At 38.7% G+C, this 20,975-nt stretch overlaps 1 protein-coding gene and 1 long non-coding RNA gene across 3 annotated transcripts in view; one reads left to right on the forward strand and one right to left on the reverse strand.

Annotated features, from left to right (window-relative positions):
• The window catches only part of CCDC91 (coiled-coil domain containing 91), a 96,105-nt gene extending 79,669 nt beyond the window's left edge, over positions 1 to 16,436 (forward strand). Inside the window, exons 13-14 of one of the 2 annotated variants that reach the window (XM_050324578.1) lie at positions 841 to 1,013; positions 13,596 to 13,700. In XM_050324578.1, coding sequence (XP_050180535.1) covers positions 841 to 957 — 117 coding nt within the window. In that variant the 3' untranslated portion in view covers positions 958 to 1,013; positions 13,596 to 13,700. Of the gene's footprint in view, positions 1 to 840; positions 1,014 to 13,595 lie in introns of both variants that reach the window. The other variant, XM_050324577.1, reaches the window with a different exon arrangement.
• Positions 6,159 to 20,975, reverse strand: part of LOC126644827 (uncharacterized) — a 35,576-nt gene continuing 20,759 nt past the window's right edge. The window contains exons 2-3 of the long non-coding RNA XR_007630025.1: positions 10,323 to 10,443; positions 6,159 to 8,696 (exon numbers count right to left, since the gene is read on the reverse strand). This is a non-coding gene — a long non-coding RNA (uncharacterized LOC126644827). The remainder of the gene's footprint in view (positions 8,697 to 10,322; positions 10,444 to 20,975) is intronic.

The following is a 20,975-nucleotide window of genomic DNA, read 5'->3' on the forward strand; positions in this document are numbered from 1 at the left end:
AAATGTTCCATTAACAGAGCTCTGATATTAGTTTATCTTACAATTGCCAATAGGAAGGATCCCACTGGCAAAGCCTTGTGTTACAGATTGGTGACCTTCACGTATCGATCCACTTGTGCGTGTTAAGGCACTTGCAAAATCCCTTCCCTGCACCAGAGAGTGTGGTTTTGAGCTCCTGTAGGTAAAGCTCGTGCCCCTCGGTGTAAGGCAGTTGTTATGAGAATTCTGATATGTGTCCTTGTTTTGCGAGCGTGCTTGATTTCAGACATCGAGCACAGCTTTCCTCCCAAGGTTTGTTATTTGAAGACAAGTGCGAGTGGGAGAGGTTACAAAAATCAGCTTCCTTTCAAGTTATTAATCTCGAATGAGCGATTTCTAAATTTTTTTTTTTTTTTTAATACTTGTTATATTTTAATGTGCCTTAGAACAAAATAGGGTGTCATTACCATTCTTGTTCCTGAATGTTTGGCTTGGCATTTGATGCAAGGCCTCAATTGCAGGCTGGCGTGCCAGCAGCTGAAGCTGAAAACAAGACTGCGGTGGGCAAACTCAAGATTTAATTTCAGAAAGAGTGTTTATATTTTCCCAGGGGCCACATTAATGAGAGTCCAAACCCTAAATGTTACCACCAACACATTTTAACAGACCGGTTTCCCAGTTTTTAAAGTGTGGTGTCACCTTGAGTATTTTTCTTTCAACTTTTCCCCCTTCTTCTGACTTTAAAAGAAAAGCAATGAAGCTCTACCATTTTTGGCTGAATTCTGTGTCATGTTTGGGGAACATAAAGTTCCGTGACATGCAGCACAGTTGAATTTAAAAACATTTAATCTTGTCTCCTAGTTCTGCATCAGCTATTTGAAGAATTCAGCCTTAAGTTACCAGTGCAAACCTTCAGGTTACTGCAGAACACACCAGCATCCAGCATGTGATGTAGGGGTCCCTGTGTTGATGTCCTGAGTCCTCCTGATGTCACAACATCCCTGTCATGCCCAGGATGAACTTGTGACCAACAGGTCAGTGCCAAGAGAGGCAGCAGTGATGGGGTCACCGAGAGTTCCTTAGCTCAGCTTCCTGCACCTTCAGCTGGGCCTGTTTTGTGGCTTTAATAGGATTAAAGAAACATTTACATTGAGGCTTTAGGAGCATTTTCACACTGCTCCTTTACCCAACTCAAAGAGCAGCATAAATCCCGAGGATTAGGCGAGGGATTTATGGGAAGTTGTAGTGTAAGATGAGTTGGTGCACCTGGCTCTCCTTTTCTCCTCTGTGGATAAGGAATACTGAAGCACTACTGCTTGGGATGTGGAAGTCAGCCTGGCATTTTGCTCCTGAACTTTTAAGTCTCTATAAGCTTTGAAACTATTGTTTCTAAATGTTAAAATTAAATGAGAGTCTCTGCTGGAGGACTGTAGTGTTTCAACTGGTCGATCCTATTAGACATTTTTCTTTGGAGAGTGTTATGGCATTTTTCTGCCACTTTTCAGCAGTGAAACATCGTGCACTTAAGGGAATTTTTCATTTCCTGGAAATTATAGTACTCTGTCTTTAAAAAAATGGAAAGGGGAGAAGAATACTCTTCTCTGCCACTTAAGTTCATTGAAATCCAAAGGAAATTGTTAAATAACCAAAATTATAATTTTCAAACTCTCTGAGTGATCACTTATGCTGATGAAAGCAATTTACTTGAAACTACATACATAGCCTATTGTATGTTTTCTGCAATTGCTTTAGAGTAAAACTGCCAGAGTTTGAAATTCTTTACTTAAGTTTAAACTGTTTTATATATCCTTTTGTGCCTCAGTGTATAAATCTACAAAGGCTGAGATTATGCCTGTACTCTTTAGCCAGGCGAGATTCCAGTTGAAACTGAAGTCAAGTGGTGTTATTACTGAGCAAATATTGTGCTATCAAAGCCAAAAAGGGAAAAAAAATAACAGGATGAATTATAATGTTCCGTGGCGAGATGAGTGGATATTACCCTATTTCAAAGCTGCTCTTGTGATTCAGATGTGTTGTGTTTTTAATCCAATGTGTATCATTACAATTAATGCAAGAATGACTTTGGATGTGGTCTGCAATCACATAATTATGCAGCTTGCTCTGTGGTATAGGCTGTTCACAGGAATAAAGACTTGCAGTGCACGCTGTACAGTGTCCCCCAAACGTATCTACCTGTGGAGAGTGGGGTCGGTTTTCACATCACTGTGTGGTGAAGCAGAACTGAGATTTCCCTGAGATGCAGGGAAATGGAAAATGTCATCCAGGGTCCCTCAATTCTGCTGGTATTTGATAAGAAAGGAGAAGAGACTTCCATATTTCCCTGCTGTCCATCGGGAAGGCTGTGCCTGACAGGAGGAAGCGAGGCATCCTCACACCCCCCTGGTCTCCTGTATTGTTCCTGATTCTCCCTTCAGTGCTAGAATTTTGTACTGCACTTCTGGAAATGGGAGACCTGTAACCAGATCGCTTGTTTGAAGATTGGGTGTTTTGTGTTTTGTGTACAACTTTCTCAAAATAGGTTTTGATATTAGGGAAAAAATTCAAAGTTCTTATTTAGTTTTGTTAAATTACTCATTTTTGCAATGCAGCTCATGACTCTCATCCCTAGGCATTTTCAAGAGTTCTTTAGATTAACTAAGAGTGGGTAATTTAAGGAAAACAAAACAAAACAAAAAACAAAAACAAAACAAAACAAAAACCAAACAACTACAAAACCCAGAAAAATCTATGCATCCATTTGTGTAAATTAACATAAATACCCTTATTTTGCCATCCTAGTGAGAAACTTAGACAGGTCAGCTGAATCTTGAAGGTTAAACATTTAATATTCTAATAGACTGAACGAGTGAATGTTTTGAGGAGGAGGAATTTGTGAAGTTTTGTCAGTCCTATTAAAATAAAACCTTTATTCATTTGCTGTCTTTGTCTTTCAAGTTCATCTATATTCTTGTAACCCTATTTGTATTTCACTGTCATTTCTTAATTTAGAGTTTTGGAATACATGTAACTAGGTACTTTGCTAACACAGCACCAGTTATAAATTTGCTCTTTAAGTTAGTGTAGTCCACATTTCTTTGTACTGGATGGAAAGTTTAATCAGTTCAGCATGATCAACTTGGATTAATTAAGGCTAAGAATATCATCTGCAATTTTATTTTCTTAGTCATAGGTCAACTTCTTGGCTTTTCCCAAGTCCCTGCTGTACCATTCTCTTGGCACCGAGGGGATCCTAAGGAGTCTTAGAGAGTTAATGAGGGACGTGCTCAGCACAGGCGTTTTGGCACCCACCTGCAGGGCTGTCAGACTGTAAATGGGAGCAGGCAATTGTCCCACTCTGATTGACCTCACCGCGAGTTCCCACTGCAGGGATCGGGAGCTGGGTCACGGGCTCTCCCAGCCCTAGATTTCTGTGATACCACCTCAGCTACGTTGGAATTGAGCCCCAAAGAGCCAGGAGGGAAACACAAAAGGCCCTTTTCTCCTTTTCTCCCCCTCCAGGGGATGGTTTTGTGGTCCCCGGATTTGCGCTGGGAAGATCCAGAAATCACACGGATCTTAATGAGGTGCTCTGTAGGATTTCTCTGTCCATGGATTAGCTCAGAGTAATTGCAGAGCCACCACAAAGTCCCCTTTCCTTGGCAGATTCTCTTGGCTGTACGGTTTTGAGGGGAAATTATTATTTTTTTTATTTTGTTCTCTGCACATATTAAATGAGGAGATATCTTTTGTGCATAAGGACGAGTTGCTCTGTTCTTGAGCGGGGTTTGCTGCAGCTGAGCAATATTCAAGGTTCAGTGTTTGTTTGTTTTGGGGTTTTTTTTTTTTATTGCTTCTCATTTACACCCAAGTTCTTTTATGTGGACATATTTGAACCTCAGTAGTTTTATCTGCTTATTTTTTTTGTTGAGTTTTTAGCATTAGAGATTTTTCATAGCTGGCTGTATGCAGAAATTTTCAAGCTATTTTTATCCCAGGTCTTCCATTGGGATTTTCCCTTGCTCCATTTGTCAGGTATGGCTTTTGCTGTTTTTACCCTTCTGATGTACATTGATTTGAAAAAGTAAATGGGAAAGCTGGCCTTACCATATGTGTTTTGATGAATCTTTCCTCTGATTATTTCCTGCAATTGGATTCCCACAGCAAACCCAGTGGGATCAAAATTTGAGACTTAATCAAGTTGTCTGTGACACTTGAAAAATATGTAAAGTAAATTTTCTTACCTACAGCAATAGTAAGATTAGAGAGGTGAAGCAAAATGATGTGGTTTCCTGTTTACTTTTTTTATTCAAGTCTTTACCCATGTGTTAGAAATGTAGCAAGATGCTTCAATGACTTGTAGATATAGTTAATATGTATATATGGGGGTTTTTTTCTACTTTGGCTGCAGGCTACTGACTCATATTTTTATTATTGTGGTGAAGTGTATTTTTTCCCTCCCTTGCCCTTTCCCCCACCCCACCCTGCTCAGCAACAGTTTCTTGTCCTTTTTTTTTTTTTTTATTTTATTAAATATAAAATAAGGTATTGGTGAGTTAAAAAACTGCTCATCTATTTGTGGCTGTGCGTCCTTGATGATGTTATTTCACTCCAAAGCCTCTTAATACAGATCTGCCTCTGGAAGAGCAGCAGAGCAGCCAGTCTGGTAACCAAAGTGCTTTGGGTAATAATACACTACGACTGTGCTGTTGAGAAGTCTCCGCTGGCTGATGGCTGCAAAAGGGATTTGGAGTTGTGTGGAGCACAAAGCCTGCAGACTGTTATGTTCTGCTGGTGATTTTTGTCCTCCTCCTTGAGAATCTTCTGCTTGTGGTGGTGTAAGTGATGACCTGCTGAGAGCTGTGGGTGCTCAATCTGGGTCTGTTTTGGAAGAAGGAGGTCCTGTCTTTGATGACATTGTTGCAGCTGCAGCTCTGTGAAGTGCCTCTCCAGCAGCTGTCCTGCATTTTGCTGCATTAGTTTGGCTTCAAATTCCGAACTGAGCTTTCCACTGAAATGTGACTGTGTGTGAGTAAAAAAGCATTATCAAAAGCTTCCATCTTCTCAGTACTGAAGAAGTCCAGTACTAAGTGTGGTCTCAAAAGTTTCTGTCTGAATGGCAGAAAATTAGTTTTGTGTTCCCTGAACCTTAATGCTTAATTACAAACCCTAATTCATTTATATGCTTGCCACGGACTTAATGTTAATTTTATCACAGTTTCACTGCAGGCTGATTTTCCTTGTGTAGTTTCTTCTGTGTATCCATCAACTTTAATCTGCAATGGTAATTTTAGAAAGATACCTGTATTTCATGTGGTATCATCTTTGCCTGTGCCTTCAGGAATACACTGTTTCACCCTGTCGCATCTTAAAAATTGAAGTTCCATTAAAATGAAAATCTGGCTGTTAAAATCCAGTGATGCTCAAAACCAAGAGGTGGGGTTTTTCTCATGCTACCTCGGTGTGTACCAAACTACAGAGTGTTATTAGGGGACACTTTGCTTTAGGGACAGCCAGTGACATGTAGTGTCACAGTGTCACAGGAACCTTCAGATGGTACAACTCCAATCTCCTTGATGTCTAAGTAGACTTAAATGTAGTCTGACTTACTGTGTTGTTTGTGGTTTGAACTTTCTTTCTAACACTGGTTTTACGGCTCCCAGCCTGAAGCAGTGATTCTCTGTGATGTGTGTTATTAACCATCTGTTGTACTTCTTGGAGGCAAGGAAGTTGTGCTCCTGGTGAACCCCCTTTTAATGCAGAATCAGAAAGCACTCGTGGCAATGGAATAGCAGTCACACAGCTGTGGAAAGGTTTCCCCTGTGGTTTCACAGTCATGCACGTTATTAGAGTAGGTTTTTTCACTTTGTGTACACTGCAAAACACTTTTGATGCAATGATTGCTTCTCTTTTACGTGCTTATCCCCCCAAGAATGCAAAACACATTCTCACAGTAATAAAAAAAATTGTTCTTATTAATGCCTGTATTTGCTGTTGGCTTTTCAGTTAGGCTTAATTAATCCAGTTCTGCAGATATCATCTTGGTGCTGTGAGGCAGTTCTGTGAGCATGACTCAACATGAGCCCATCAGATAAAAATTTTTTATTTGGTTTGATAACAATAGGGATTCTTACATGTAGGAGGATTGCTCTTGCTTTTAACCAAGCATGGTTACCCTGGATTAGTTTGGAACATTTATGCATGCTTACAAATTAAGCAAATCTTTACTACCAAATCTATCACCCAGCCCTGCACTCAGGGCTTTTCAGGAAGCATAGTCTGATAGTCTTCAGGCATTTTCCTGGAGAGATGGTAATTTGTGGTTAGGAAGCTCCACAGAGGCCCTGTGTAATCTCTGCCAAGTCATTTGTAGCCATATTAAAACAACATGCGAGGGTGCCCAAGACTGACTTGGGTACTTAAAAAAGAGTTGGAGATTAACAGAAAACTCTTGAGAATTTCCATGCTCTGTGAGCACAGGGGGTCTGACAAGCCTGGATAGAAAGCACTTACACATCCTTTATTTAGGTGCTGGTGTATATTTCTAGTTCTTTCTCCCATCTCAGAGGAGCTGGTCTGATGAATTTGGCCACGTTGTGATTTGTCTCCTCCTTGTGCCTGCCTCGTGGAGACCGTAATCTACTGTGTCTCACAAGCTGTACAGACCTTTGCCAGGGCCAAACACTCACCATTTATCATTCAGAAGTTTTAGGGATGCTGTTCTCATATATTTCTGTGTGTTTCTGAGGAATCTTGAAATCTGCGTCTTGAAACCAGGACGATCAGATTGCTAGACCAATATAGTAGCAATTTCAGTAACTCTGTATTTTTAGTGTGTGGTGATGGTCTGTAAATAATTTGGTCAGGGAACCCCATGTTCATAATCTGTTAAGCAGGTAGTTCACTCCCAACATCGCTCATGTGTTAATGCACATAAATATTTCCATTATTATTATTATTTCTGTGGGCTTAGAAAGTGCCTATTTTTCACCTTCTCCAGTAGTCTGAGCAGGTGCTGCGACCATTTTTAGTCCTTCATGCACTCAGTCTAATTTCCTTGATTGAAAGCAAATTTCCTTCTCTTATTTATGGGAAAGAAAGTTGGTATTTTCTTACACTCATGTGTCCAGCTGGGAGACTGGAGATTCTGAGTGGGTTGACAGGGTGTTTTCCCACCACCTTCAGAAACCAGGGAAATATGTTTTAAAGATGTGTCCAACATATGGTATTATTTTAATGATCAAGTTCAGAGCATAAAATCCTTAAGGTTTAGAAGTTGCAGCATTATTTATTTAAAGAGAAAAAAAACATTTTCACATGGCAATATAATTTATGAAACATCACTCTTTCCTGGAGGTTGTCCTGAACACTGATGACTTTCTAATGTGTAGCAGATACTGCATAAATTACAGCCACGAAGAACCTTGTTTTTATGTACTTAGTAAGTGTTATCAATAGTAGAAATTCACAGGTGGACAGACAAAAATGTCCTGTCCTGGGATTAACTCTAAAATAAGCTCTGCTCCACATATGTACCATATGGATCTGTTTTCCTTCTCATCCATTACAGAAATGAGAGGAAGTAGTTCATTGTTTCCTCATCCAGCTCTCAGATTTGCAGGTTCCTCAAGGTAATAATTTTTTTATATGGTCTACTTAATGTGCTAGGGAATTTTTTTAAGGCCTTCTGTTGACTCTGTGGGGAGAAGTTCACATTAGTGCGTTGGGAAAGAGTTCTGGGCCCGTACTTTTACTAGAAAATACAATCATGTAGCTGAACTTTTGCAACTAAAGAACATTTCAGGATCATGTCAGGATCACTAGTGTGATTCACTAGTGTGGTTTAATTAGGGGGGAAATAAAACCCAACAAATCCTATCCATATATCATAAAAAATGTACCAAACAAACCCCTTGTCCTTGGATTTTCCTCAAACAGGGACATCTACCAATCAAGGTGTGATTGGTAGATGTCTTATTACACATTGTCTCATTACACATCTATGAGTGTGTAATTACACTGTAATGTTGTGCTGAACACTGGGGTGTTTTGGCCAATATCCAGTACAGCTCACACCGTGAATTGGGGCACAAGGAGTCTACAAAATTTAAGGTTTTAATAATACAAGGAAAGCCATGATTTTTCCAAAATAAATTCTCTCTAAGGATGTTTAGAAAATGCCACAGATTTAAATTGCAGGCATTTATTCACTTAGCACTGAAGTTCAGACCATTGTTTAGAAGGACCATAACTGTATTTTATAATGCAAAGTGATGCTAAGATGATTTTTAAAAATTACGTATTGTTACAATATACGTGTAATTAGGCTAAACAGAAATACCTAAAGGCAAATTCTCTTGCAACACCAATGGTTGACTCTAAACAAGCAGTGCTGTTACATCTGGACTGATTGTTCCACGAGCAGCTCAGGATGTTTTCAAATTCTTATTGGCTCTGTGGAATGATTCCCTGCCAGTGCCACTGACAGAATTTTTTAGTAAATTACTTATGTGCATGAACAAATCAAGCATCAGAATAGTTTCTTCCTTCTGCTTAACTAGCACATATTCCTGATCCCAGTGATTTCAAAGAGACTTGGATTTGTTCCTCTAGTCCTTAACAATTAAGTACATTTAGGAAAGCAGTTTGTCATCATCAGTGCTTTTGTCCAGTGTTCTCCTCTCCATGGACACATCCATCCAAGTGATGATCAAACAGTGCTAAGTTAGAACCACAGAATAAAATGAAAAATTATTCTGGAGTCTTTTCATGGAAGAATGTAAGTTCACTTTATTGTTAGTTTAGGCTTATATTAGTTTTCTGCAAAGATGTTTTTAGACATTATTAAAAAAATCATAATCTGAGGTGTGTTTGTTATCACTCTTCAATTTATATTTACTTTCTATAAAAGTTTTTTTAGTTAGTAAATTCATCTAATACAAAAGCATGTAAAATGAGAAATAGACATTACAGTTAGTTTGCAAACAGCAAATAGACACAGCTTTTGTATATTTATCAATAATAAAAATACATAGAGAAATTAGGACTAAATAAACTAAGACAAAATTTAACAAATATAACAACAAAGGTTCAACTGCTTTTACCCACAGTGTTAAAATGTCCCCTTTCTACTGAACATTCCTTAGATAGGGGACAGGAAATCTGTAGGTTTGCTTATACCATGAGTCCTTTGAGAAAAATGGAAGTATGCCAGGACAATGTCTTTAAATAATAGCCTGTGGCTAATCAATATTCAGCTTCAAAGAACTCCCTATTCAACAGCCAACAAGTAGCTACTTGTAAACAGTAAATGGAAAAGAAAATGGAAAGCCTTTATATCAGGCTTACTAACCTGGACCTGCTTAACTCTATCTTCAGAACCCATTCTCTCTGTGTTTTCAATTCCCCAAAACATTCATTTTGCATCTGAAATTTCCTGCCTTTGCATGATTTTCTCTGAGTGACAAGGATGCTTTTGAGGATTTTTAAGTCTTCTCCCATTGGCCCTCCCCTTTATATGACAAATATAAACATATATGTCACTGCTAAAGTGTTCTCTTGATGTACTTAGTGTATTTCCTGAGAAATTATCAGGACTCAAAAACTTATTTCTTGTTTTACGATCTTAGGGAAACTGCTCTGCTTCACTAAGTTATAGTGGCATGATTATTTTTTATTTGTTTTACAGTCTACTTATGTGAGATCAGCTATGAAAATACCAGTAAGAAAAGTAAAATTAGGAGCTTTTTTTTTTTTCCTCAGCATCTTTGCCCTTTTTTAATCTCTGGTCATTGTGTGTGTTGAATTTCATGATAAAAAGTAAGATTGCAATTTTTACTCCTGTTCATATCACAGAGCCAGAGAAGTGAGCTGAGCTGCATTTAATCCTCAGGTGGGCATTTGAAGTACAGGTAAATTTTTCAGCTACTATTTCTACAGCTGCAAATACATTTGGTATTGGAAAATGGTATTATCTGAAATACAGTTTTGAAAAATACACTTTTAAACATGTTTATACAAAAGGGAAAATTATAGAATTATAGAATACATATGTAACATTAATTTTGCTTTCTCCACTTTTCTGGGTGAACTTCAGGTCCCAGTGAAATTAATAGTGAAATATATCTTTGCAACGTTGAGATCGGGATTTCATCCTTAAACCTGCAGTGCTAAACCTAAAATTATATTTCCCATGTGATGTTTGATTAGTTCCTAGAAATGGATAATATAATTCTGACATAATTTATAGAGTTCTGACTGAGCTTCTCTTCTAGAAATTTGAAATATTTACAGGGTTGGTGAATATTCAGTAGAGGAAGATGAGCATTTATGCCACAAAAGCATACCTATTTGCAGGTAGATGTTGTGAGCAGAAGGTATGGAGGATGTGCATGTGCTTTTCCCAATCTTTCATAGCCAGTTTCTCAGTAGGATCCATACAAGGGCCTAGAGAGTCAGCCTCTGGTTCTGAAGAGAAAAAAACCAACAATGTGTACAGAGTTAAAAAGATACTGTTGAGTAACTTAAAATAATGAAGTTCAGGACCATTAAAACTTTGAGCTAATTAAAGCCGTGCTAGTAGGACACAGCCTAATGAATGGGGAACTTTAAACTAATGGATTTCATATGGTGGAAGAGAAACACTGATGGGTAATAGCAACACTGAGGGTGGGATGTCAAAAAAAATGCCCTCTCTTGGTAGACCTGAACCAGCATTTCTGTATTTCTCGGTATGTATAGAAGTGGAGCAGCTGGGTTGGGTTTGGTTGTGTGAATGCTCCATCCCAAACACGTTGTTCACACTGGTCACATTTGCATATGAGTCACATTCAGCTTGAATTTGCCAGATGTCCGTTTATGTTTGTTTAAATAATGAGGTCATTCCATGAGGTAAACAGAACCTAAAAATACAGAGGGAAGACTGTTTGGAAAAATGAGATTTCAAATGCTTTGCTTACATATTTTCGCATCTTATGGTGTATTATGCAAGCAGGAGCACAGCAACGTTGAGGAACTTTTCAAAAAAAACTGTGTCCTTTGCTAACAGTTCATTAAACAATATATTATATAACAAAGCTTCATTGGACTTGTTTCTATTTCCCAGCCAAGCCAATTTCTCCGTTAATGAGAATATTCTCCTTTTGAATGCATTCAAATGTACCATTTTCAAAGCCAGCATAATTTTGTTGTTTCTCGTTTTGTGCTATGTGAAGATCCAAAGTCCTTTTGGATTGTTTTGTCATTTGCTGTAGCATGGAAGATTTTTAAAAGGTCCTGCTCAAGGCAAAGCTTATTCATAAACTGAGCAAACAAGGGGGAACTGAATTGTGAAGTTTTATGTTATTGAATTTACATAAACTTTTAACAAGCAATAAATTTCCCTTATGCACAAATGGAGACTACCAACTAACCACTTGAGTTCAACAAAGACTTCCCAAATGTGCACTTAGTTCATTTGAGACTCTTAAAATCTTGCTCAAGCCTGAAGAAATTCTGGTTTGTTCGTGCTGCAGCCAATCACTCCACACATTAAACATTTACATTAGTACTTGGTGAAATAAATTTAATTGTAAACAATTTGAGATTGCTGCCTTGGTAAAGAGAGTTAACAGCAGCAAATCAGAACACACGTCTGGTGAGCTACTTTGATGTCTTTAAAGCAGAATTTGCAAGGAAGGGCTGCAAGAGAAGGAAATGAAGCCAAAGCTCTTGGTCTAAGCTCAATGAAGAGTAGAAAATAGAGTAGAAATCTAGGAGTATAGATGATATAATAAAGCAATAAAAGGAAGCCAATGAATTTCAGTTTCTAAGCTACTCCAGCTGATATACCAGAAGCAAGAGAATCTGATGACATAATATGTGTACAGAAAGAGGTTTCTCATGTTTTAAGACATAACAGATGATGATATGTGAATTGCACTGTATCTGCCCATTCCCCAAAGAGGTGTAGATCACAGGCACAAAAACATCTTCAGACTTCCCCAAGCAAAATGTTCTGAATGTTTTGGACCGGAAAATAGGAAGGAGACAAGATTCAAATCAGAGGAAATGCACAGTGGGTTTATTTTGTTCATTTGTTCCAGACTGCCCGTTCTAGATGCAGCTTTTTTAGAGGTCAGTTTGCTGTTTCTTCCATTTTCCTGTCAGTAGCAGCTGTTACTTGAATATATCATGAGCAGACTTTTCTGAAATTTAATTGAACTGGATCCGCTTTAAAATCTCTTGTAAATCAGGGGGCAAGGTTCACATCAGGCTGTGCATGGTTCACTAATGCCTGCTTTGACTGAGGTGCAGAAGTTTGAACAGCAGCTGGAGATTTGTAGAAGCCCAAGCAGACCAGGTTGGATGGGGCTCTGAGCAGCCTGGTCTGCTAAAAGGTGTCCCTGCTTTATCCTGAGTGCATTTTCAAAGTGAGGTGGGAAGCTATCCTAACTCTGCCTTGCATTCTGTGTCGATGTGGAAAAAAAAATTAGTCTGTAATAAAATGAAATGTCCATTCAAGTGATTGTTAGAGCAGCTAACTGGACTGCTGATTGAAAAGCAGATACGTGCAGAGCGATACCACAGGCTCAGTTTTTGTTGAAAGCTGTAATTAAAGCTGTGAGTGTGAGGTGCAAGAGGCACAATATTTGAAAAGCATATCCATTTACCATCAGTCAAGACATTGCATGTGGACTTGTGTACAGCAGGGCTGACAGAAGGGCTGGACTTCTTCAAAATTCCACTACTTCCTTTCTCTCCAGTGGCATAACTTCTGTGTTACACTTTTAGTTGTCTTACACTTTTAAGTTGTGTTACCTTTCAGTCTCCCCCTGTGTCACTGTTATGCATGTCTTTGGTGGAATTTAAGGATAGTCAAGTTGAAAACGTCACTCAGTTGTGACATTTGGACTTCAAAATTCAAATGGAAGGAATTCTGCAGTGTGTTTTATCTGTTAATATTATGATATTAAGAAAGTTCAAATGCTTTTCAGTAAACCTTATTTTTGTGTCATGTATATGATACAACCTACTGAGCCTTGTTGTGGTGTTCTTATCTTTTTTTGGTGGGGAAGAAAGGGCCACTGTCTTTACTGCAAATAAGTGTATAGTTCACATTGTTTGACAGTAGGGAACCCCAGTAAAATGTAGGAGTAAACAAAGTGGGCAGAAAGTATTTCGACTTTTCCTCTGGGAACTATTTAAACACGCTGCCATTTAAATTAACAGTGGGCTTTGAAGTTTTGAATATGCAGTTGTAAGTAGTGCCCATAAGCAAAAGCGGTATCTTTTGTAAAGGCAGCAGCTGTAATTTTAAAAGATTCTGGGGGGATTTTCCCAGTGTGGCAGCTGGGCTGTTTAGAATTCTTAAACATCTTGTGCAGACTTTGACAGCTTTAGAGATACTCTTAGCCTTATGTACATTTTATTTTGAAGACATTCAAATACTTTGTTGAGAAGTTATTACTAAATTGAGTGCATTGAAATTACTCAGGTTCTTTTGCTCTTGTCACATTTGGTTGTTGAATTTTTGTTGTTTAATGTGGTTGAATTTTTGCTGACAAACCCTGGCATTTCTCTCCAGCTTTTTTAAAGTTGATCTGTCTTTTTTTTTTTTTTTTTTTTCATTATTTCTACAGCTTGATCAAGTTGTCCGTCAGAGAAATCTGCATAGTTTGGAACTTTTCCTTTCATGTGCACAGAAACAGTTAAATGTTTTATTAAAGGAAGAGCCAAGCACAGAGGAAAACAGAGACTGAAATTCCCGGTACCCCTGGTACAGTGTGATCTGTGAAGCTGCAAATCTCAATTCAGCCAGTGATGGATACATTCTAATCATTTGGGATTTCATTATTGATTCAAGATTGATCTGAAGCTGCGCTTGATAGAAATGTTTGTGGGTGATCTACTTTTATTTATTTATTTATTTTACTGCTGTTATCAGACTGCGAATATGGAAGGGGAAAAAAAATCCATGCGAAAAAAAATTGTCTTTTTTTAATGATTTTGTTATATTTTCTAGTAACCCATGGTTGAAGTGCTAGCTAACTTGTAGCACTGATGAAAATATTTCCCTGTTATGTCTGGTTTTAAATTTGGCATCTTGTCTTTATGTGATTCATCGTTATTTTTTATATTTTAAAAATTAAGACAAACTTATTCAATTATTGATATTAATCCATCTCTATTTCCACAGTATACACCCAAGTCCATTGCCTCAGGTGAGCCTGAGAAGCTTATTATTTCTTACTATTTTTGATGTATAACAGAGGAATCAATGCTGAAACATAAGAGTGTTGTCAGGCATTTCTTTAGTCATTTATAAAAAACTCCAGCTCTAGTAACAGAAAAACTTAAAAACTAAAGAGTGCATCTTTTTAGAGTAGTGCAAAACACTGCCATGGCCAGTGTACAGTATGCAAAAGTCATTTTCTCGTGAAATTACGATTAATGCCACTGACCTCAGTTTCAGGAAGAAGATGTATGTAATTATGTGGAGACTGATACTGCTCTGCCTCGGTGGAATTTCTGACAGAACAAGGAGTGTGCAGCTTGCTGACCTCAGATGCCCTTTCTGAGTGCATGGAGGGAGCAGGGAAGCTCCCCACAGACATTGCTGGACTTTGGATCGGGTCACAGGTCCCTCTGGCCTTGCTAACAGCAGATGGAGTGGAATTTCTGTGCCTGTTGATTGTAGACTCGGGGCCTTAGTTTTAAAATAATGCTGAATGAAATAAGGGAAAATAAGTGTTCATGCTTAGGTGTGTAAATAAACTGAGAGTGATCTCTCTTATGGTGAGCTTGTGATTCAGTGGGGGACTCACTGGTGTTATTTTAGTGTGGTTGTTGTTGTTCAGCAGTACTGTGGGGGTTTTTTGTTTAGCTGGTTTTTTGCACCAGCAGTCCATTTTCATGAACTGCTCTCTTAGAGCAGTAAGAAAACACCGAATGGTTGCATAAAGTATTTTGCAATTATGAAATATGTAGTGCAGAAAGTTTAGGATTTTATTTAAATCTTTTTCTGCGCTTCATTTTTGTAGTCAAAGCCAAAGGTTTTGTCTTCTGCATACACAAAGATACCCTGCAAACTGATGAAAATCCAGTCTTATTTTTGATACTTCTTGACTGACTGATCAATTCCTATTTTTTTGGCAGACAAAAAAAAAAAAAAGTGTTAACGATTCATCTGCTTATTTATCATTCCTAAGCCAGTGAAATTCCTGTCTTTGTCAACTGCACCAAAGATGACACAGATGTACACGTGGATTCTTTTGGTAATGTAGTGGCAGTATCAAATTGAGTAGATTGTCTAGTGCTGTCTCACAATAGGTGTGGAAACGTGGCATGAGCACATTCCTAGATGAACTTGGTTTTACTTCTAGGCCTGGACAAGAGGTACTACTCCTTTTCACCAAAGATATCAAAGTGTTCCCCTCTAAACCAGAGGCCTAGGAGTCTATCAGCATTCTCCTAATAAAGAGGTTTGTATTCTGACTCGACACAATATGTAAAAGCACTTTTTGGAGTAGTAAAATTTTGCTGGCAGCTACGGTGTATCTTTCCCATTGGAACATCAGGTTGTTTGATCTCAGCTCAGATTGTCACAGAGAGCTGTAGGTATTTCTTTCTTACCTTTGACAGTTTTAGTCCTTTAGTCTTCCCCTGTTCCCTGCAAGCAAAATTGCACCCTAGACCACAGACATAAAAGATCGTATTTGGAGCTCGAGTTACATTTCAAACTCCAGGTCTCAGAGGAGAAATTCAGTTATACAGCACACACAGACCTATCCAGTCTGCAAGCTCTGGAGCATCCAATAACTTCCACCTTCCCCCCATTGCATCCAAGCCTTTAAAGCTTGGCTTTATTTTTCAGTATTTCTGTATAACCATAGGATAATACAGGAATCGTAAAATCAAGGAGTGGGTTGGGTTGGAAGGGACATTAAAAATCGTACAATTCCAACCCCTGCCATGGGCAGGGACACCTTCCACCAGCCCAGGTTGCTCAGAGCCCCATCCAACCTGGCCTTGGACACTGCCAGGGATGGGGCAGCCACAGCTTCTCTGGGCAACCTGTGCCAGGGCCTGCCCACCCTCACAGGGAAGAATTTCTTTCCAATATCTAATCTTGACCTACTCCCTTTCAGTTTAAAACTGGGAAGTTTGCAAAACCCAGTCTAGCTCCTAGAAGGTGACATCACAATTTTATTTTATTCTTTTTCTATTCCTGCATACAGACTGAAGAATGACATATAAGATAAAATAACATGTTCAAGGTCTACAGGGTAGAACTATCTGCTACTGAGGTCTGGCTGGCAGTGTTACTATTTTGGCAAGACTACAATGGGAAGAACAAGAAACCCTGGAACTAATCTTTAGAATAAAAATGCAAGAACTAGATCACCAAAGCTCAAATAATGTACATTATATGATTGTGTACTTTATATTAGGAATAAACCATAAATCTTGTTATGTAAAGACATGGTTTAAAGAATCAATTTTGTGCATTAGTGTATCAGAAGTGACCTGAAAGGCAAGGTAACAGAAGGTCCAGGGTATAAAATATTTCTTTCATTGGTGTCAGTTGGGCCCATGCTATTTTAACACTTCTCCTTGAAACTGTAGAACAGAACAGTGTGATTTGTAGCTAACAGTTTACACTGTCAATACTGAATATTGTGATATCATACAGTCCTACACATTTGTGTTACATTTCTGTAGGTTTCTGTTGGCTCCCCATCTGCTTCCATTGCAGGATTCTAGATTGGCTCTATCTGTGTACAGGTCCTTCACAATGAGGGAATCATTTGCCACATGTTTTTTTGTATACTGCCTATACTGAAGATATGGGAATATTTGAATTTTTGCCTGGCTGTAAGAATCTCATTGGCAAATTACCCCTGTAATTACACCTGAAGCATCGAATTCCTTCACTCCGTCATGAAGTGGCAGAACAAAGGAAAAGCAGCAGCTGTCATTCCAAAGGCTGAGATCACATTAGTATTTTGAGATTTTGAGATTTTTGGGGCATCTTTACATTGGCTTCTGATTAAAAGTGCATCATGTCCTGCCAGCTCAGTAAATGGGAGTGTTAATTCCTGACGGTCTGAAATTATCCATGCAGACATGACCTTAAAGAACCTAATTCCTTTCCACACTAAAACTCCCTTACAGCACTCTAGACCCTCTTCCCCTCTGTGTTCTCTTCTCCAGGGTGGAATAATCCCATTTCTCTCAGCCTTTCAATTCAATGTGCTTGCAGGAACTGACAAAATAAATATTTTCTTTTCTGTGATCTGTCCAAGAATATCGTTCTTCTGGGACTTCAGGAAGGCTCATCTGCTAGCATCATGTAAGTCGTCTTCGTTAATTTTTAAGCCTACATAAAACTGATCCTGCTGCTGAACTAGGGTCATATTTGAACAGTTGAACAGTCACAGGGAAACCACCCAAGTTGTTCTCTCTACTTTTGTATTTGCTGAGTGGCTCAAGCTTTGTGTTTGTGTCACCTTTCAGTGAGAGGACTTGCTTGTGATAATGATTATTATTTTCCTATAGGTATAACAATAATATAATATTCCTATAGCAATAATTTTCTGTGATGGACGTGGTACCCGTGTTTTATCCCTGTCTTACACGCTGTGTAATTGTAAGTTTTAATGTGCGTCAGAGATTCACGTTTGTTTATATTGCCTGTAATTCCTCTCATTTCAGACTTACAAAACCAGCATTTTTTAGATGCTTTCCATTGTCCAGCAAGGATAATCCAATGCACAAAGAACGTATTACTGAGTAAACAAACTATTCTACTTCTTTTCTGATGACTTTTTTAAACCGTTTGACAGCAAACACTAGGAGAAAGGTGAGATATCTGTTTATCAATAAACAGATCCTAAAAATATGATTATCAACAAAATGCTACAAATGTATCTCTTTTTTTTCCAGATTTGTTAACGAGTCTGTATGAATAGGTATAAATCACTATCAGATGTCAAATCAATGGCATTCATTCTCTTTCCTCAAGTTAAAATATTTTGTCCTCTCAAAAGCCAAAGTGATTCACATCTCTCTACATTTAAAAAGAAGCTCTTCCTGGCTGATCCCCTCTACAGAATACTGTAGGAGGCCCTTAAGCCAAGGGAGAAAGAGAGCTGGCTTTGCTGAATGAATTTGAAGGGTGTTTCAGTTCTTGTACTACTACCAAATTAGGGCACTGGTTAAGTCTTCACGTGGATTGTAAATTTTCCAGAAGATGACTTGTCATGGTGATACAGGGCCAGTCTCTATTTTTGTGGCAATAATTTATAAAATGCCATTACCTAAACATCCCACCCTTTTATTGTGACCATGGGTTTACATATTTGGAGCTCCCAGGAAGCCGGTAGGAATCCTGCTGTCGGTTGTTTGCAGTCAACATTTCACCCTTCCTCGCTTTTCTGGCATTTGGGGCCGCAGTGAATGTAACACACACAGTTCTGTCTTTGTATGGCTCTGGAAACACACCAAGAAATTCTATCAAAAGCAGATTTCATGATCAGTTCTTTGAAGAAAATGTCAGCACTTGTTCTGTTCCTGGTATAGCGGGGAAGGCAGATGAGCTGTTGTCTGAGACCTTGGTGAGGGAAAATGTGTCTCTCATTATTGCTCTACTGCTGCTAAGAAGAAGGTCTCATCTCAGAAAACAGCATTACATGAGAATCTTTACTTCAAAATTACATCCAAACAGCCAAAATAAAGAAAAATGAAATAAAATAAAAGTTTAAGCTTTGTAAAGCTGGAAAGCATTGCAAGATCGACGTGTTGCAACCCAAAAACATAAGTCTGACAAGTGTCAATAGGGGTTCCTGAGCATCCTGGACAGAATGTTTTGGGAGCTTCTCTGGAGGAATGATGCTCACTGGGGATACTACTGTATCAGGATGGTGTGCATAGTCTTGCTTGATTGCTACACTAATATTAAAAACAATGGAGAAGTCTTTACACATCTGCCAAATAAAATAGAAAGGGATCCAGATGTTGTGTCCAAAGATAATAAATCATCTAATCATCTTCTTGGGAATAAAAAATGTGTTTGGGTCTGGAATGAAATAATTTTTCATTTGCAGAGATTGGAATAAAAATTCCTGTGAGCTCCATACAGCAGTGAAGAAGGTCTACAAAAAAAGACCGATGCTCACACAGCTCATGAATTACAAAACTACACTGGGAAGAATGCAAATTATTACAAGCAGGGTGAGCATGAAATTGCACTCAATTTGACTGTATCCATATGTAATATAAATATCACAGTCACAATGAGTATTTTTCTTCGACAAATTTTTCAAAGAACAGGTGAGTTGAAGGAAGGGCTGACGTGGTCATTCTTCACTGTATCTAAGAAAGATTCAAGTGGATGATTGTTTGATTTCTTGTATGTTGGGGCCAAATGCTGATATTTATTCCCATGCATAAGCGTCCAGAAGTTCATGCTGGTTTTCACAGAGCAATCATATAGCCCATTTATCTGGAACAATTACAGGCTTTCCTCCTATTTTTCCTCTTGGTTAAACCAGTAAGTGGATTAAAGCCTTTTTTTATATGCCTCATATACTCTTGGTGCATGAATAATTTAATTACGCCCATCTCCAGGACAAAGCTCAGAAATGCCAGTTAACAACTTTTTAAAAAGGTTTTCCTACATTATAGTGAGAGTTTATCCACACTTTAAAGACTCTCTGTTGTTGAGTTCAATGCAGTGAATATGTTTTTTTCTTTCAAGAAGACAAAACTGGGGGAGCCAACTGGTTTGGTTTAGCTAATTAAGAAACCCTGTTGGTCAGTAATGTTTTTCACAGTGCTCTGAAAAAATATTATACTATTATGAAAGACTCTAGAATAATCAACCAGAACCCATGTGTTTGCTGCCTTGCAAGTCAAAGTTTGCTAGTGGATTTTACTCCTGCTGTTAAACAACAAGACCAGGATTTTTCTCATTGTTTCTAGCCAATGCCCTGCCTTCTTGACAATGGACCTTTGTGGGAAAATCAGCTATACCACCCTCAAAAAGGACTCTATGACAAGGAAAGAGGGAACCACTGGAAAGTATTCCAGCCTGGAGTACAGCTGGGAACATGGCGCTTCCATCTCCAAAGATATCGTCCTGTCAGTTCCTGCGGCCAAATTTATCGTTCTACTCCAAAATTGCAGGGAGAGCTCCCCGACTTCCATAAATTATCATGTACTCTGAATCTTGGAGGGAAGTGTTTCAGCACATTCGCACGGTGAGGAGACATCTGGTGCTCAGCAGTGGTTCCTGACATGTTGTGCTACTGTATTGGCCTTTTAAACGTTGAATTTTACATGCCTGCCTCTTGTGCATTGTGTTTAACTCCCTTCGGATACTGCACTGGAAGGAAGCTGGATGTATGGAAAGATCTCGAGTTTTGTGTTTGGATTCATTAGTGAAAACTGCTGATATGTCTTTCCATAGAGGAAGAGGTTGCCAGTGCTGCTGAACTTCAGCATTCTTCTGATGGCAGGTATGGTGTGGGTTTGGTGCGTGTTTCGAGCGCCAGTCCCATGCCCTCAGCACTTAAAGTTGGCTGATGGGACAGAATTCCTCAGAAGACTGGTTTTCATCCTCCTCAATTTGGAGATTTGGGGTTTTTTTGGAGAAATGGCATCACGTATCATTCAGCTTTAGGTTTAGCTTTGGTAGGGAGGTGATGTGTGCAGTTCTTTTGACATGGCTGAGGAGCTGAGTACTTTCTCCCTTTGTGTTTCCCTCTCATTAAGTGAGAGTGGGTTTTTTTCATTTTACTAATAAATAATCATGCTCTGGAAATGCAAGTGCCAGAAAACCTTTTTTCCTCCTTTAGGAGATTTGAGATTTACAGGGTCCCAGGAGGTAAGGTGTTTTAGAAAACATCAAATATTGTGATAAAATCACCCAGGGAGCAGCCATGGCTGGAGTGGAGTTGCTCCCCTGAAGGAGGGGGTCACACTTCTGCCCTGCTTCTCCTGTCCTGCTCTTAACATCA

The sequence above is a fragment of the Myiozetetes cayanensis genome, unplaced genomic scaffold (genome assembly GCF_022539395.1).
Source record: "Myiozetetes cayanensis isolate MyiCay16 unplaced genomic scaffold, myiCay2020 scf3, whole genome shotgun sequence".
Taxonomy (NCBI): Eukaryota; Metazoa; Chordata; class Aves; order Passeriformes; family Tyrannidae; genus Myiozetetes; species Myiozetetes cayanensis.